Source organism: Diachasmimorpha longicaudata, chromosome 7 (genome assembly GCF_034640455.1).
Source record: "Diachasmimorpha longicaudata isolate KC_UGA_2023 chromosome 7, iyDiaLong2, whole genome shotgun sequence".
NCBI classification, from domain to species: Eukaryota; Metazoa; Arthropoda; class Insecta; order Hymenoptera; family Braconidae; genus Diachasmimorpha; species Diachasmimorpha longicaudata.
Window position 1 is genome coordinate 6754195 of NC_087231.1, and position 19079 is coordinate 6773273.

The 19079-nt window shown below is 41.3% G+C and overlaps 2 protein-coding genes across 4 annotated transcripts in view; one reads left to right on the forward strand and one right to left on the reverse strand.

Annotated features, from left to right (window-relative positions):
- Positions 1-9868: 9868 nt before the first annotated feature.
- LOC135164633 (ciliogenesis and planar polarity effector 2-like) overlaps positions 9869-19079 on the reverse strand; it is a 49532-nt gene continuing 40321 nt past the window's right edge. The window contains exon 4 of one of the 2 annotated variants that reach the window (XM_064125169.1): positions 9869-10568. In XM_064125169.1, the coding sequence (XP_063981239.1) occupies positions 10539-10568 (30 nt within the window). In that variant the 3' untranslated portion in view covers positions 9869-10538. The remainder of the gene's footprint in view (positions 10569-19079) is intronic. The other variant, XM_064125168.1, reaches the window with a different exon arrangement.
- Positions 15401-19044, forward strand: LOC135164625 (pro-resilin). Of its 2 annotated transcripts, none has more exons than XM_064125153.1 (5): positions 15401-15617; positions 15694-16876; positions 17385-17560; positions 18066-18360; positions 18435-19044. In XM_064125153.1, exons 1-5 carry the CDS (start codon positions 15609-15611, stop codon positions 18593-18595), a joined length of 1824 nt encoding a protein of 607 aa, XP_063981223.1. In that variant the 5' UTR covers positions 15401-15608; the 3' UTR covers positions 18596-19044. The 2 variants fall into 2 exon arrangements, with proteins under 2 accessions (XP_063981223.1, XP_063981222.1); XM_064125152.1 differs by having other exon boundaries at positions 15403-15617; positions 18000-18360.

Consider the following 19079-nt stretch of genomic DNA (forward strand, 5'->3'; position numbering starts at 1 on the left):
TGCCTTCACTTTAATTCTCACGAGACGAAAAATGTCTGGTAATTCAGTATCAAAAATCAAAGTCACTTTTCAATTAATAATTGGATTCTTTGCGTTTCCCTTTACTGCGATAAAATTTCCATCCCCATGGCTCTGGTATTTCTTAATTTGCATAAACCTTGAATGCTTCTCCAGTTTTAATGTTCAAAAGAGCTAGAGTTTCTCGTCCAAGCACCGTCAAACATTTTTCCGGCAAAAGAAGACGATAATTTCGTACTTGATTCCTGACGGAATGATTTTGAAACGAAATGTAAAAAAAACGTTTTCTGCTCAAATGAAAAATATATCTCAAAAGCGATTCTCTTTGCACCTGATCCCTCACACCCTTAACGTTCTAGTACACCGATATAAGAGTGAAAGCGAGTTTTTAATTGACTGGAATCATTCTGTATCGCGTTGCACTTGAAAAAAACTAACGACGAGAAAATTCCCATTTCACTAGCACGCGAATTTCAATTTACAACTCGATTGATCCGGCGGTTTGTCAATATTTACCCGATATTTAGATTTCACCCTATTTCATCTCGCCCGATATTACATTGCGCCTTTCGATGAATTAACCAGTGAATCCATTCAACCCCAGCCAAAACCAGACTTTCATTGTTCCGCCTCTCATTAAATGGAAAATGAGAATTTCATAGAGCAAACTCATATTCAAATAAAAATTCGTTTGATATGTTGGAACAAAGTTATTCAGAAAATCACCGGGATTTTCATTGCAAGAAAACAAATTGGAACAGAGCAAAATATAATTTAAAAAGAACTGAATCACCTATTATTTAATCAAATTCTGGATCATCTATACCATTTCCAGGCAAATTCTCTCAGCGTCCCCCTTCTCCCCACCTCGTTCGCGTGCCCAAACGCCATTGAAAGCCATTGATTTTTTAAAATGATAAAAACCGTATCAAGAGTGTGTAATGCAACACGGCCCTCTCCTCGTTTGTATATAGACAACGTCCTCCAGCAGGTTCGGCCTCAGTGACGACAACGACATGGCAATAGGGAGTAGTCGCCCCTCTATCGCCTTTTGAGAGGCCTGTGCGGTTCGGTTGGGGGTCCTCACTTCTTCGTCTTCATAGCTTCTTTACCTCCTTCTCCTGTTCTTGGTGACTTGCCTCCTGACTCCTCGAAGGTTCATCTTATTAGGCTCAACGCTATATAAACGGAACTTGCTGGCATTGGCGAACAGTTACCGTACCGTGTCTTCAAGTAGTAGCACACTAACCGTTACGGTATTAACCAACGGCTTGCACATGCATATTCATTCAAAACAGTTTCAACTTATTCAGTTGTATGCACGTCCTTTGCTCGTCCTTACAACATTGTCACAAGACACTGTTCGCGTTTAGTTGGTAAACTTGTGAGTGAAAATCGAAGGGAAGATAAACCAAACGGGCAAAGATCCAAGGCCCATCCCCTCACTACCGCTCCCCCAAAAACAATTCATTGGAAACTTTTTGACAGAAAGAAGGAAAGGGACGACAATCCCAAAGGGATAGGACAATGTGTCGTACACAGGTATGTTCAATCATTCGCATCAATTGTTCCGCAGAATGTGTCCTGTGACTCGGCTATCGGTACCTCTGAGTGTTCGAATTCACTGAATCACCCGATTGTTTGAAATACGGTGTATTCGACAACGAGCGCTGATATTACACCTTCCTAACATTCTTCTCTCTGAGGTTACTAACCGAAGCATTTGCCACTCCAAGTGACAAATACACCACTGCACAATCATCCAATACATCCATCGATAAATTGCAAATCATTATCACTCTCAGCTGATCGGTGAAGGAAAAAACTAGCTCAAAAAGAATCAAATACTCCCTCATTTCTTCTCCTTTACCGTCGATCAGAAATGAGGCTTGAAAGAAAACAATAAATAGAAGGATAGGGGTGAGAATGTGTGTGAGAGCAAAGGCGTTTGAAAATTGAAAGAACGGAGGGGTGAATTCTTTTCATCTGAGTCGAGATCAAAAGGTTCAGGGGATCGTTATATTCAAAGAACGCGTTCTATTCTGCTTCCATCGGTGGATACACTTACGAACGGGAACGACTGACGATGGATGGGAGGAAAAGGGGTGGGCAGCAAAAGGTGGAGTGGTAAAGGGGGGTAACGGTTGTAGTCACACAGAGGGGAGGTGAGGTGTGAGTGCAGATTCTCTAGATGCACTGTCGGAGACCTCAATAGGTCACATCTAAGTGGGGCTGAAGAATTCGAGTCAACTATCCGATGAAAGGTGATGCAATGCCTATATCTCCATCTTTGTCTCTCTTCCTTTCTCCATTCAGTTGAGAATACTCTGGATCTTCACATACTGTGGCATTGCTACTTATTTCCTTGTGTTCATCAACTTCACATTTGAAATTCAATAACAGCGGTAGATTGACAATTGAAGATACGATAACTCTGCGTTGATGAAAAAATATATATTCAATAGTTGGAGAGTTGTAGTTTGTAAAGGCAATGAGTAGAGACATACAAGAGTGAAGTTAATTAATTGATGGGAGAGACTATGAATTATGGGGAGTATTATACATGCAGTTGATAACCTTTGATGGTATGGATACTTGTTACCTTGTCATATTATCACTCAACGAGTTTTCATACAACTTCGTGAATATTAACGTCACACAACGCTCGATATAATTAGGATAATTGAGATTTCAAAATTCAACGATACATTAGTGAGTTGCAATATCAGTTGTAAATTATAATACTGGACGCGATTAGTATCTGTTATTACGATATTAGTTTATCTCTTCTCCGGCTCTTTCTTTGCTGCCGCCACTGCGATGTAATGAAAATGCCTTTAACATTTTTTTTCCCCCGCTTGACTCATTTCTCCTACGGTTTTTTCCTGACAGCTAATGGGGGTGGGGCACAGTCATGCTGGCAGTCGGTAATAAAATGATAATATTTATAGAAGCAGAGAAGAGTTATTTCAACGGCAAACGACACGCCGAGCAAATTACTCGGGGTACTATGGCTATCGAGTGGCTCTTGCTTACATTGAAGAGGAATTCATAATGGTCTGACACAATGCGCTCTCACAAGCAATGACGGAAATGGAAAAAGTTGGCCAATGAAGTTATTCGTCCAATTAATTATTGAAATTACTCGCTATTATTGGATCGAGTGGAAAGGGAGAATTCTTCGGCCATTGTGGAATGTTCATCTTTTTCGCGGCGATTATGAGGAAAATATTCTCAATGGGAAAAATTTCTTTTGTTGTTGATTACTTCTGCATTGAGAAGTTGAGTGGTGTATCCGCCTTTTAATAGTGTTTGCATTGCTCATTCGAGTTCTGGTGAAAATACGCACGACATTGATATACCGAGGCACATTTACTGCATTAGTGATGTATGAGCTAATTAATAGTTCATTAAGAGTATTTGCATTCTCTAATGGAGTTGTGCCGAAAATACTGGTAAAATGGTGAATTATATTTGCCAGGAAGTCATTTTCTAGGTCAGTTATTCTCAGATGATTCAAATCCATCTTCAAATATTACAATTCTACTAAATTAGTGAGGTACGATAACCTATGAGATTAAATGAATTAAGCTCACTATGATTATGATGAACTCTTCACCTTCAGGACTGATGCACTCCATTAATTTGTAACATACAACAAATATTCATTGAATTAAAAAATGCATCTCTCGGGATCCAGAGACGGCTAATTTTCATTATTAACTTTACTTGAGCAATCAGCATCCGGGCTGAAGTCTCGTGATGGTATAATAATCATGATCTCATCTCGAGAGATAGTCAATTATCAAAAACTTTCCACCCACAATTGAATTATTGCGATATATCAATTACAGCATCTCCACAGTTGCTGTACAGCTCGCAACCCAACCAAAGGAAAAAATCATTTTACGACACCCATTAGTCATTGGTAAGGCAAAGATGGACGTGCTTATTGTTGCGAGCCAGTTTTACGAGACAAATAATTCATCGGCCACTCGCAGATAAACGTTCTACACGCCGAATGAATAAGCCATCAGATAGGCAAATGAAAATATACGCATGTCAACCATAAACTGCATACCGTACAAAGGACTATATAGAGAGGGAAAAATATTGCTGAAAAAAAGCGGAAAATATCAACTGTCAGAGGATTTGATGAAAGTATGTTGTGAAAAGAGGGTAAGGCAGAGGGGAAAAAATACAGATAAAAAGTGAAACATAAAAAAATCGAGGCTGATGTTACGCAGTGACCGTGCCATTACCCAGTTCATTCGTTCAACCGACTGTAAAGTATTCCATCAGCAAACATCCCAGAAATATGAAAAAATAATAATAATACGGAAAATGGAAAAAAATAAACAGATAGTTTTACAATTTCATCGTTGAAACCAATTGGTCCGCGGAGAATCTTGTTTGATGGGGCGTGTAAAAGGGCCCTCCAAGCCCTCGACCCAATTACAAACAACAACGTTGTCATTTACACGCGCCACGTATTCTTTCATGTTCATAGTGAGTACCTTTTCCTAACGAGCCATTCCCACTTCGAACGTAAAGACACTCTCCCGTTCGTGAGTACGAAAAAAAAGGGGGAAATAACAGACGAATAGTAATAAAACTCATTTAACATGACATCTGGCTGCATATCTCTTTCTCTGATGCATTAACTTTTTGTGTTTCGTAATAAATATGTGGTAGACATACAGTGTCTTGATCCCATCAAATATAAATTAGGTAGTTCGACGAACAGTTGATGAGATAAATGTGAATTCTTCTCGTGCTAATCGATTTTCATTCGAAATAAGCGATTCCGTAGACACGATCATTTAATCTCTCCTAATGAATCTTTCATGTCTCGGGAGGGTGCATAATATATCTTGTGCGCTCCGAGCACTTCGATAAATCAACTGCATGCTATTCTAATTGAGCTTTTTTTCACTGAACTTTCTGTGGTGGTTCTGAAATCAGTAATGGTTTTTTATTTGGTGGGTTTTGGAAGATAAAACAAGTATACGCACTCCCTATAATTTATTCAATGTTCATTTTAATATAGGGTATGACGAGCAGTAAGGAAATAATGAATTCAGAGAAATGAGGAAGCGGAGGTTGTTTATGCATGAACCTATTTCTGTTAGAAGTTGATGACATACACTGTCACTAAAATTAATAGTGATTGAAATTTCTGCTCCACTTTCTGTAATTATTTACCGGGCGACAGTTTCGCTGAATTTTCAAATTTTCCTCAATTAGCTGCCAATATTGATTAAACCGGTATTGATGGGTTCAACTAAACAGAAAATTCATAAAGTTGCAGCTGCCCTTTGAACCAATAAAATATCCTGCACGAAAGGAATATTTCCAAACTCGTGAACGAGCATTTCCCACCCCTTTGACGTGTTGCCACGTATTGTTTTCTGAATTCATTATCCATATTATCGTATCCACGATAACCCTCCTACTATTATCCTAATTAAAAAACAAAAATGAAACTTCAATTGCATTAAGAACTCATAATAATGAATTCCCCCTCAGTTGTATCTCCTCTGCGTGACAGTGGGCAGTGTACTCAGTGATTTACCACCGGGCACTCGTCGCAACACTTATTTACCACCCGATCCAACGAAGGGTTACGACTACAACACCCCATCAGTACCATTTTCACCGCGACCAACGCCATCATTTCCCCCATCAAGAGGTACATTTCCCACCGGTCCATCAAGACCACCGCCAACTTTCCCAACGGGTCCAGCCCGGCCAACTCCACCAACAGGTAGACCAGGCTATCCAAGTCCCGGTACACGTCCAACACCAGTTTTTCCAACGCCATCGCAACGACCCACGGGATATCCAGGACCAGGTATTCGGCCAACACCAGGTTTTCCGGATTATCCTGGCCAACCGTCCGGCAATAATGGCCACACTGTGTCACCTGGAGTAAGTAAATTTCCTACACAAATGATCTTTACACAACAGTCAAATGTGGTGTACTGCTACCCTTGTTTCCATAGTGAGATAAATTTAGTATAGTTGGAGGCCAGACAGGCAATCCTGTACAAACACATACACATAACACTGTGTGTGTAACTTGTGTGCAACTAAACACGTAGGTAACTTTGTTCGCTGTCTTCGTGGAGAATAGAAAATCCCGGGGTTATGTGCCTAGAGTCGTGTGATGGTATTACTATGGCCAAGGTGGGAGTTAATTTCATTTGACAATCTCGAGTGGCAGACTGCGCCAGTCGTTTTGCGCTTTAATACCATGATACCAAGATAATACTCGCTCTCACCGTTGAAGTCCCAACGCCGTTTCTACATTGTACATGAGTGCCTCTCGTGTGCGTACAATAACAGCTACTGGGTGCGATGCGACATCCAGAGTTGAGTTCCGGTGTACTGAAGTAATAAGATGAAAATTATCATTTTTTCCTTATTTTTTCGTACACATTTTGGTTTATTAATTTTCCTTCTTCATATCTCGCATGACGTAGAAATGCGAATGAAAACTATGCCAACTGGTGGAGGAGGGAAGGAAAAAGTATTAAAAATAATGTACAATGGCTATTTCCCAGGCGATGAATTGTTAGGGGCCCACACAACGATTGTTTTTTTTACAGTCACACGGGCGTCAGAAATGTTTTTTTATATAAATATTTTTCTTTCCATTCATTTCTTTATTGCATATAATTACATGCATAATTATGGGAATAATAATGGGATTTTAAGACTGGCGCAAGGTGAATTGTCATTAGCATGAAAATATTTATTTAAAATTTTTAATGGTATTTTTTTTTATTGTTGATAGCATGATCATCATCATGAGCCTGGCATGCCATTTGATTTCAATTACGCCGTGAAAGAGGATGCCTTTGGTAACGACTACTCGCATAATGCGATTAGCGATGGGGATGTGACGAGAGGAGAATACCGAGTTCAACTTCCGGACGGACGCACGCAAATTGTTCGTTATACGGCAGATTGGAAGCATGGATTTAGCGCCCAGGTTACTTACGAGGGTACCCCACGTCTGGATCTTCAACGGCCATCGGGCAACTTCAATAGGGGCTATTAAACTCTATCGTACCAATTCAATTGTCCCCGTTCCAATCCTTTTCTCCCCTGTTCCCTCCCTCCCCCCCTGTTTTAAGGCGGTATGAATTTTTCTTTTCTCCGATTTTCAATCATTATTTTTTTTTCTTATTCACGAATAGTAATACGACCAATCAATTTTCATAAAAACATCCGGGTGTATTTAAAATTAAACTCGTGAATAGAAATATCGATGGGGGCCAGATGAGAGAAGAATGGAAATATTTATTGAGCACATCGCGTGAACTTCTGAAACTCGACCTCATTACTAATTCATGGAGGAGTTACACAGCAAAAGGACCGAATAAGTGTGGATAAAATTGGGGTTAGCATCGTGGCTGATTTATGAAATGTCGACGATTTCGTGTCAACTCATCCAAACAATATATATTCGAAATGCTTTAAATGCCAATTGTAATCGGTAATTGCCCAGGACAACGTGACGTGAAATCTAATGCAATAGTAGCTGTGACACGATGATTTCAAACTTCAATTTGTAAGAGCGTAATGAACAGGAAAAAAAAAATGTTATAAATTGTGTCGCTGAAACAAATTTGTTGTGATTAATCCGAGTCACGATTCTCATATTTGTCTTATTCTTCATCGACTTTTTTTCTTTTAATTTTATTCTACAAGAGGTTAAAATTATGAGATCATGATTACACGTTGTGCGATTTTATGAGAAATATTGTGGGAACGATTTATATCGCCCTTTTTCGCTCTTCAAAATAAATTGACGTCGATATTACGATGACCTATAAAATCACGTCTGAACGCATACTTCAATTTGTTAACGTCCTGAGAATTATATCTTAAGTACATTTTAATAATGAGAAAAAAAAATCCTCCTTTACCGCCCATCAGCTGCACACTCCCGACAGAGTTGGCCAACCTCAAGATCGACCTTTGGGTGAACAACAAAACAACAAGTAGGCAACAGTTATCGCATTCTGTACCTGCAAACCGATTCTATCCCTCCCCCTCATCGGAAACAATGAGCTACCTTGAGCAGTATTGGCCGTGTGTTGTCGCAACTGTTGGTGAGGGTGCACGGGGTAAAGATGTTAACCCGCAAATAAAAGACAAAACCTCAAAGTGACCGAGAATCATTGTGCAGAAAGAGACGACAATGAATAGAGAAAGAACGATAGGCCATAGTGTTTGGCGGACACGTGAACTAATCTGCCAGTGGTACTTCACTTTCACTGCTCCGTGGGAAGATTGAATCCTCGTTCATTACAAAGGTTTTCATTCCATCATTCCATTCTCATCAATGGTTCTACACATACGTGTGCATTTTGAATTTATCGCCACACCCCACCCCCAATTCCCCTCCCCAGCCCCCATTGTCCATTGAACAAAAGCGATGTCTACATACATGTACACATATTTTTTTTTTAATTTTTAGGTTATTTAATTATTTCTACTCGAGCATGCCTTAATGGAATTTAATGGACAATAAACCACAATTTTATAGCAATTTTATTTAAATTAAAAACATGATGTAAATTAAAATTCACGTGCAATCATTTACACATCAGTAAAGTTTGTTGAATCAATTTACAGAAATCGTTATTTAACAGCGTTTGATTACTTTCAGCATATACCCCCCCCCCTCCTGGATATCATGCATTTGAAGTCATTCAATATCCATGCTTCCGTCTTCCTGATCTCTCTCCCTTTGGAATTCAATGCCGACAAAGACAAGTACGAGGAGTGAAGGTAAAATTTCCGTTACACTGTTAAGCCGATGAAACGATATAGACGAGTATTCATGTTCACCCGACAGCGCACGTTTGATAGCAGCGAAAAGAACAAGCTAACCCGGGTCTTTTATACATTTTCCTTTCTTCATTCACCCCTCCTCCACATCACCGTTGTCCTCTCACTCACCATCTCTCTCTCCTCTTCTATTTTCCCTCCATTCTCTCCATCACCCACCTACCACGGACAACTCGCAACCTCGGCATTCCCTCTATCGCTACCACCAATTTGTAATCTGAAAGAACGATTGAATTGAATCGCTCTGCGCGTTGAGAATAGACGGAAGCGACAATTGTATCAGTACGAAGCGCCCGAACACCTCGGCCGAGATATAACCCACCAGTGAAGGAGAAAAAAATTTAGAATAAAAACTCCCTCGTCTATACCTGGAAACTAAAAACTATTGGTAAACAATGAAAATCAATTTTTACTTCGGTACAGAGACAGACGAAACGGGAGCCTCTCCCTTCCATTATTTCCAAATACCGACAGAAAAGTTCCACCCGGAGAAACCGAAGAGGCTACACTACCACTCCAGATAGGATAAAATGTCTCCACGTGCACTAAACAGAAAACTTATTCGTCTTTTTGTCATCTCTCAGCCATCACCTCTCCCATTCTCTCAAGTTTCAGTTCTCGTCCCTTTGCGTTTTCCAGAGTGTCGTATTTTTCGCTCAGTTCTGTGCTCAAACAATTTTCCACTCTTGAATTTTTTTCCCCTCGCCATTTTCTCTCAAAGCAAAAAGCAATGCTAGTAGAAAAAAAAAAATGTATATATATATGGCAGAAATAAAGTGGAAATACTTGAATAAAATGCTGTTCGGGGAACCACGGGTGAGCAATAATTTACGTTCGATCGTAGCTCGTGAAACAATTTGTCAATTAGGCATTGGGTTGAACCCCAATACATGGGGGAGGAAATTGGAAATGGAGGGCTTGCCTATGGTAATTCAATTGCCCAGTGGAGACTGTCAACAATTTTATTTAATTTCCGAAGATACGTAATCAAAAAACATCAAACACCATTTTTCGGGGATAATTCATTTATAGATGTGTAACGAGTTTTGTACGGGAATCGTCGAGGGCGTTCTTCCACGTAAGTTGATCTTGTTTCATGGCAGGGACCATAAATTGGATAGGTGGGAAGCTTTTGCGTTTGGGCAATCTATGCAATGTTTATCTAAATAGCCCGTGTAACGAAAAGGGGGAGAATAATACTCGTCGAGAGAGAGATAATTTTTTTCTCCCCAAAAAGCCATTGAGAGAATTACTGGGCGATCCGTACAATTAAATTTTTTGTTCAACACTATATATAATTCATCTATTCCAAGGGAAGTTATATTACATGTGAATTTATTACTTTGGATCCCAGAAAATGAAGCGATGGGTATAAAGCCGTTTCTTCAAAGTCAATAACATTTATTCAACTCAGATATCTCTGGATTGAGGTTCATCAATTACTTGCCACCTTTCCTATTCCCGAGATAAATTTAAATCCGCTCGCAATACTGTTATTCAACTCTAACATCTCTCATAAACTGGAAACTGACTGGAAACGATCTCCCAAATGGACCAACAACTTCGTGACTCTCCTCTTTTAATAATAAACCCACTGAGACCCGGCAATTACCACTAAAACTCCAGAATGTCGACTCTCCAAATTAGAGTGATTCTCACAAAAAGCGAAGTTGCCTCCGTAAAAGCTGAAAAAAAATAAAAGTAATTAGAAAAAAAAGCAGAAAAAAGAGTGCATTGTACTGATGTAATTGAGAGTCACTGTTAAAGCACAGGTAACATTGCATAACGAGCTTTATGCAAGTTATTTGGGATATAACGATGTGAAGTAGCGGGAATCTAGCCCAGAAACTCCCTCCACATTTTCACCCAAGGTGCAGCTCCTATTTGCGTTATACCTATGTACAGTGCAATGTATGTACCGTAAAAACATCGTATTTTGAATATTTTCTCGATACGACAAGTTTACCAGACTCGCTGGAAATGCGCTGGGGTGAATGTGGGGGGTCCAAACGAGTGTGGTTTGGCCACCAAAACTACCTCCAATATACGACAAGACTTCAACTCTGTCCTGACTCGTCTTTTTCATTCATGGTGATGCTGAAGCAAGCGGTAAGTTTAGTGAGAAAACTTTGCGTCGGAGACTCGTGTTGGAGCCGTCCACATTGAAATTACTACTTTGCCTCTTCCTTTGTTCCCTCGTTGGGTTCAGAATGCAGAGCGCTTGAATAATTTCACTTTGCAGGGAAAACGACGAATTCTCCCCCCAAAAGCCCCGACAGACAATCTCCCTTAATTTTTTTTTCCCAGTCTTTGTTTCTCCACACTTACTCGATCTGCCATCACTAACATTGATGATCCTTGAGAGGTTGAATGAATTCGTCAAACTCTACAACGTCTTATTGGCGTCAAAAGATTGTTTAATTGCGACTGAAATTTTCGCCAACCGGGAAAAGTGATTATCACGTTGAATTAAAATGTCCGCTTGGCCATCTGTGTTCAATGGAAAAATACTGTTGTTACATTTCCCAATAGAAATTTTCATTGTCGACAAGGGGCTCACTTCGTGCTTCATTAAATCAAGATTGATGAGATCATAAATTTGTTTCATACAATGGATATCCGTGGATGTGAAAAAACGGGTGATGAAATAAATAGAAAAACAGATTGTTAACACCGATCGATCAGTTATGAATTGTCAACAGTAACTAATCAATTTATGATGAATTGATTGTAATTTATCAGTACGAAAATCCATTCGGGCTGATGATAACGACAATGTATGACACCCATAAACTTTATCACATCGAAAATTTCTTTTGTTGTTTACACCAGTGACATATTTTACAACGTTCCAGACATACACGAGGCGATTCATACATCATACTCTGCGTTCTCTTCCAGTTATACTATCCGCCGGAAAGAAATTGTCTTCTGTGCGGAGAGAGATGAAAAAAAATTGAGAACAAAAAATTGTCATAGAAACTTTCTGGTGAAAAAACAGTGGAAAAATGAACAAAAGAAAAAAGACTGTCGGGAATTCCTCTCTCCTCACCTCTCCTCCTCCCCCCCTGTGTCTCGTCTAAAAGCTCGAGCGGGGAAAAATATATATAGGAAGCCGCGAGTCATAAATCACCAATGACCGAGGTGTATGACTCTGCTAGCACTTTCAGGGGCTTCTTTCACTTCCGCTCAGATAGACTGCGTGGTTATATGGTGTGCAGATGTGTATTTCCGACCAAATGAAAGTGGTTTTACAACTGCAAATAGGATTGGCTTCGCCGAGAATAGACACTTCTGTGGTAACTATGTGCGATATATTCTTCATTCGACAGTTCCCCCGACAATGCACCTCAAACGAAGCTACTCACTATTTTCCCCTCAAGTAAAAGCGGCCACAATAGGAAACTGAAAGGCTCTGGCATAGGTAACAGGGAGTAACATAGGTATCGCCGATAGGGAGAATTGCCTCTCTTAAAACCCCACCACCATGGAAAATCCCACCACCAACATATCCAAAGACCCCTCCCGGGAGAATATTGAAATTCCGACAAACTTTAACTTTTGACGCGTATGTGCAACTTTCCGATATGCACGACGTTCGATATGAATCAGAAGTAAAGTTACCTCCGCATATAACAGTTTCCCTCTTGGCGTTTTCACGCCCCAGCTATCCACACACATGCGAACGTTATTCTCCAACATCCACACTAACATTGTGCCAATATATCTTGAATTTGTCGATAAAGTCAACTAGCTATTTTCGTTAAAAATACACAGTGAAGATTTATTGGAGCATCGCGAATGACGAATGAAAAAAAAAAGATAAATAACAAATATAGCCAGCCACATATGAGATGTGTAGATAGATCGATAGAATCGAAGGTATTGAAATTCAACGCGTGCAGTTTGAAGTCCAACCTTCGTAAATATCTGTTTCGATGGCAATATCCCCGCAGCGAGCCATGTTCATGGTGGAGAAGGTCCATCAAAGGGAAAACGTGGCTAGCAAGGAAGAATGAACTATTGGAGGAAGCGGTTTAACTCGGAGAGTTTTTCCTGCTTGTACTAACACAGAGAGATCCTTCACTTGCAATCCATCTGGTAGGAAGCGACGAGGCAATAAAGAATCCAACGTGAAAAGCTTCGAGCTATGCAGCACACCCATCCTTTTAAAGCTCTACATACTCCCCCACCACCCCTCTGGCATCTGATACTAAACTACTCCCACATAAGCTGACCACAGCATAAGGTACATTCGCAAAAGTGATGCCCAACCCTTTGCTCATTTCAAAGTTTCGGTCAAGCGAAAAGCCTTTTTTTCAAACCCAGCCAACTCTCAGCAGTTTTCTCCCTCTTTTCCCGTCGCTCTCTTACACTATTCTTATCTCCCTTAGTCTCTTTTTTTACCACCACTGGTTAGAAAAATATTTTTCAACAAACCTCTGCCATACGGCACAACAACTCTCTGACGCCGAGAGAACCAGTTTCATTCCAGGCCAAAACTTTTAACGGATATGATCTTCATCGTGCAACCTACCTAAGTGCAGCCAGTCCATCGAGACAACAAAGTATTTATATAGCCATGAGCCGATGGGAGAATCAAGTTGGGAGAAAAAAGAACATCAACTTTCGTAAGATTTGGAATACGACAAGCCATAGAGATCGATCCTGCCAAGCTAAATTAGATCAGGTGAGGTGGTATTGCACAACGTAAATACGCTCCGCGAATAGTGGTGCATCTTGAAGACATCCCACCACTTCGCTTTTTCTAATGTACCAATGGTGCGCATCTCACAGCTCGCATGACCAACATCCAATGTGAAATATCGAAATTCTTACGTTGCCATGACTCCATATATGTAGGTGTATACGTCAGCGCACTGTTTTGTCGTGTGAAGTTAATGTACATGTATCCCACCATCTCGAGTCATCATTCGTGATGATTATTTCTCTCACTTCCTCATTCAACAGTGCCATTAATAATTTTGAAGTATTTTAATTAAACATGCGGTGAAACGACGCGTGTTAATTGAGTCAGCCATTCAATTGGATGATATACTCGGTGCGGAATAACGAATGCATCGGGCCAAAGGGGAGAAAAAAAACTTCACCATTGCTAATCCATTTTTGTCGGCCTATTTGATTGAAACAGACAAATCGATTCTGAACGAATGCAACAATTTGTTGAATCAATACTAGGAGTGACTATTCAAAACGAAATCCTTCTATTCAATATACTCCAGGGGGAAAAAAATTTATCCCCATCCATTTTTGTTTTAATTTTTTTTCCACCAGCTAGCAATCTATGAACTCATCTGAACCATCAAAATTGAATAAACGAAGAACTCCTATGGACTTGATTAATTTACCGAATTTAATTTGTTCCTGATACTGCACTGCACAGAACAATTCATGCGTGATGATTGCTATCCTGCGGTGAACAGGACTTTTTGTACGATTTAAATATAATTGTTTACGAAATAATTTTAAACATTACTAAATTCGTGAATAAAAAAAAACTGAAAGCATGAAATAATTCAGAGCATCTATATGTGTCGTATTGAAAGCGGAGTTTCAATAAACTCCATGATGCAATAACCCCTCAGTATACAACATCTCGTTTGAGCGTCCCACGTTTGACGCGATACATCTGCACGAGTTAACGATTGCATAAAGGATCTTCTCAACACATTAAAAACGTACACATTGAAGAACCAAAGGAGCATAAGCCTTTTTTGCTCCTTTCTGTGGATAAGCGTGTGAGCATACTTGTCACTGAGGATGATGATTCTTCCGAGCATTCTCACAGTGACATATCCCCCTGTCATCGTTTCTCGATCGCGAAATCTCTTCAAGAGTGAAAAATTGTTCATCGATAGTTGCGTACCACAAATGATCCTTTCATCCAGCGAAAGAACCACTCAGGGACGTTCTAATTTACATGTAAAAACGACGGGACTCAGTTACCCCGGAGTGCTCATCGAGTTTTGTGACATCCATTAATGGCACAATGTGTAACACACTATTTATCAATTTAGCTGTCGTCATTTATTACGAGGAATGATCAAGTACAGGAGAATATCCAAATATGCGATGACGGCCTGGTGAAATAATTTTCAATCAAGATAAAAACATCTGGCTCGATAAATTCAACGGTACGGATCTTATAAGCGTTTTGCAACAATTCCCATGTATTGGAGTGTGAAATGTATCCGGAGGTAAAATCGGAGCACCAGACGTGGTGACTCGTTATCTACGAAGATGCCACCAGGATTCGTTCGGCAATATGTTTCAGAAATGGCTGAATTCTCCTCCCCCTCTACATACACCTCCTACACAATCTTATGCCAATGTCTAGTTGGAAGATCCGCTAGACCGTCACCCGATGGGATAACGCCAGTGGCATAACGCGACCACGTCGATCTTACCACCGGTTAAATCTCACCCAGTTGTACTAAATCCATGATTTAGAATCTTGGATCGTCTTCGGGGATATATAAAGCGGATTAGAAGGAACGGGGTTTGTCATTCCCACGACACCGCTCACAGGTGGTGGGTGCAATTTTATTCACTGTGTACGCGGTATAGTGCGCTGGAGCATTGAATTTGACACAGAGGAAGTTGACGAGATTTATAATAGTCCCCGTTACGGGGAGCCAACATCGGAAGGAGCTTTGTTATTCTTCTTCCTTTCTCATTGAATAATAGTACAATTCACCAGCAAAATGTTTAAGGTGAATTTTTCATTCGTCGTTTGGTAATTGTTCTCGTTCTGGTGATTAATTATTTTTAAACAATTTTATTTTTCAGTTAACACTAGTAGCCACTATTTTAGCAGTTGCTCTGGCGCGACCGGAGCCACCTGTTAATTCCTATTTGCCACCCGGTGGCGGTGGCGGTGGAGGTGGTGGTGGTGGTGGTGGTAGAGGAGGTGGTGGTGGTGGACCATCGAGTCAGTACGGGCCACCCTCGGGGGGTGGAGGAGGATTCGGTGGACAGGGACAAGGGTTTGGACAGCAGGGAGGCCAAGGTGGCAGACCGTCCGGTAATTACGGTCCCCCCGGTGCAGGTGGCGGTGGATTTGGTCAACAGGGAGGGCAGGGAGGTGGATTTGGTCAAGGGGGACAAAATGGACAGGGTGGACGACCGTCCAACAGCTATGGTGCACCCAATGCGGGTGGAGGTAATGGATTTGGACAGCAGGGAGGGTCAGGAGGACAGGGAGGCAGGCCGTCCAGTAGTTACGGTGCACCTGGGTCAGGCGGCGGTGGATTCGGCCAGCAAGGCGGACAGGGTGGACAGTCGGGCAGACCATCTAGTAGTTACGGCGCTCCTGGGTCAGGCGGCAGTGGATTCGGTCAGCAAGGCGGACAGGGCGGCCAGTCAGGCAGACCATCGAGTAGTTACGGTGCCCCTGGGTCAGGCGGCAGTGGATTCGGTCAGCAAGGCGGACAGGGCGGACAGTCGGGCAGACCATCGAGTAGTTACGGCGCTCCTGGGTCAGGCGGCGGTGGATTCGGCCAACAAGGAGGACAAAGTGGAGGATTTGGACAACAAAATACCTCACCTCAACGACCTTCGGATAGTTATGGACCTCCTGGGGCAAATGGAGGTGGATTTGGACAACAGGGTGGACAGGGTGGTGGTTTCGGACCACAGAATACCTCACCACCCAGGCCTTCAGATAATTATGGACCTCCCGGTGCGGGCGGTGGAGGATTTGGGCAGCAGGGTGGACAAGGCGGTGGATTTGGTCAACAAGGTGGACAAGGGGGCCGAGGACAGGGGGGACGACCATCGGGTAGTTATGGTGCACCCAATGCGGGTCAAAATGGATTCGGACAGCAAGGGGGTCAGGGTGGACAGGCAGGTTATTCAAGCGGCCCTGCTGGTCAGGGAGGCTTTGGTGGACAGGGTGGTGCCGGGGGCGGAGGCGGTGGGAGACCTTCGGGTAGTTACGGAGCACCAGGAGGTGGAGGTAATGGATTTGGAGGTAATTGTCATTCCGGAACAAGATCGTAATGACCATCTTGGCATTTTCGGGTCAACGAAGGGGGAAACGGGTCATGCACAGCTAGAGAATATAATAGTATTTCAACCCAACATCTGGGAAATTTTATATTCGCCAGATGTGGTCTATACAATCTTTTAACACTTCTCGAACCTGTAAATACCAAAATGTTCATCATGGAAGCTTTTTGCACATTGCAGGCGATGTCATTCTGTGTTGGAACAATGGTATGCGAACATTTTATAATTTATTATATTAAATTATCGCTATCGCAGCAATAATTTCCTATAATAAATAAAATGAATTCCTAAATTGAAAATTGCAAAAAGATCCTGTGACATCATCACCTCAACAACCCTCTCACTTCCCTTTATCGCAAAGCGTCACGAACAACCTCCTCCCCTAGTCATGTGATGCAATATTCACATGCACCCTGTGGATTAATAGTATTGAGCAAGTGAATGATGACTATTGCATCCAATTCAATTAGGTGGCAACAGTGGTTTCGGTGGCTCTTCACGATCTGGAGGTTCGGGGGGTAGTACTCCGTCAGACAGTTACGCACCTCCCGCCGCTGGTGCTCCTGGTGATGGATATGCCTCAGGGGGTCCCAGTGGTGGCTCAAGTGGTTACGGCAGTGGTGGACCAGGCGGGGAGGAGAGTAACGTAAGAATGCATAAAAATTTTCAATTGTACATAGAGTGAAAAATCAATATATTCTAAAAGGAATAAGTGGAGAAAATCGCATATATATTCAATCAGTTTGTTGTCACATTTCACTCTACCTAGAGCAGTTTTTTCCAAAAATATCATATTTTTTCGATGACTTTCATTAAAATAATCGAGATATATAGACATGTCGCCCCTACATTACAGAAATAATAATAGACCACGTGACGTGAGTAAATTCTCACTGAGAACTATTTTCACATTTCTGCTGCCCAAACGAATCACAATGTTACAGATTCGACTGACAAAAATAATTTTCCAACATTATGTCGATATTTCTCTGTGTAATTGGCACCTGGGCTTAATTAGTAAATTATTTAAAGACTTTGGAATATCCTAAGTTAGCACTTGGTTCGAAAATAAAACTTTGTCCCAGGAACCGGCCAAGTACGAATTCAACTACGAAGTTAAGGATAGTCAATCAGGACTTGATTTCGGACAGACGGAGAGCCGTGATGGTGATCGAGCCCAGGGGATGTTCAATGTTCTCCTGCCTGATGGAAGGAAGCAGATTGTTGAGTACGAGGCGGATCAAGACGGGTTCAAACCGCAGATAAGATATGAGGGGGAGGCAAATGCTGGTGGCTACGGCTCGGGTGGACCCGGAGGCGATTCGGGTTATCCATCTGGTGGACCTGGTAATTCGGGAGGACAAGGAGCAGGCAATTTTGGTGGTAGTGGAGGTGGTTATCCCTCGGGCGGTTCTGGAAATAACGGAGGTTTTGGCAGCGACAGTGGTATATTGCACTGACATTAGTGTCTCTCAAATGATTGAATTTTTGCAGTAATAATAATAAAAAATATTCTTCAGGGTATCCCTCTGGTCAGCCTGGCGCTGGTAACGGTGGATTTGGTGGACAGAATGGCGGTGGAAATCAAGGATATCCGTCTAATCAATCGGGTGGTAATCAAGGTGGCTATCCATCGGGAAGTGGTGGCGATGCGGCTGCTAATGGTGGATATCAATACTAAACCTGTGGATAATTCAATGCTTATAATTTACATCATACTCTACGAATGATAAACGATTCATGATAGATTTTCAGCTCGATATTGACCTGCGATACGAACAAATTGATTTATGCAAAACGATACAATGCAAGAATTGAATATTGAGACTTGTCACTAGAGTGAAACCCTGTAATGTCACAGGATGGTTTCTTCCGGTATTCAATTCATATTCATGCAATATTGACTCTGTAGACATCTACATATATATTATATTCATATTCTAGTTCATTGTACCCGGCAATCATCTACATCGTCCATTATGTCCACTCTATCGCTTAGTATTACAATTTAACATTCCGCTCGATATATTACATTCCATCAAACTGAAGTGTATTATTTAATTACTACTGTGGAATGTATTCATGGTGATCTAGATTGCAATGTAGAATAAAATCGCAAACTGATTTTAATACAGCTTAATTTTTTTAAATACTGTGGATCGTTT

Coding starts and splice junctions, on each gene's coding strand:
- LOC135164625 (XM_064125152.1), top strand. Junction 17,561..17,999: donor CAGGCGGGGAGGAGAGTAAC/GTAAGAATGCAT, acceptor ACTTTGTCCCAG/GAACCGGCCAAGTACGAATT. Junction 18,361..18,434: donor AGGTTTTGGCAGCGACAGTG/GTATATTGCACT, acceptor AATATTCTTCAG/GGTATCCCTCTGGTCAGCCT.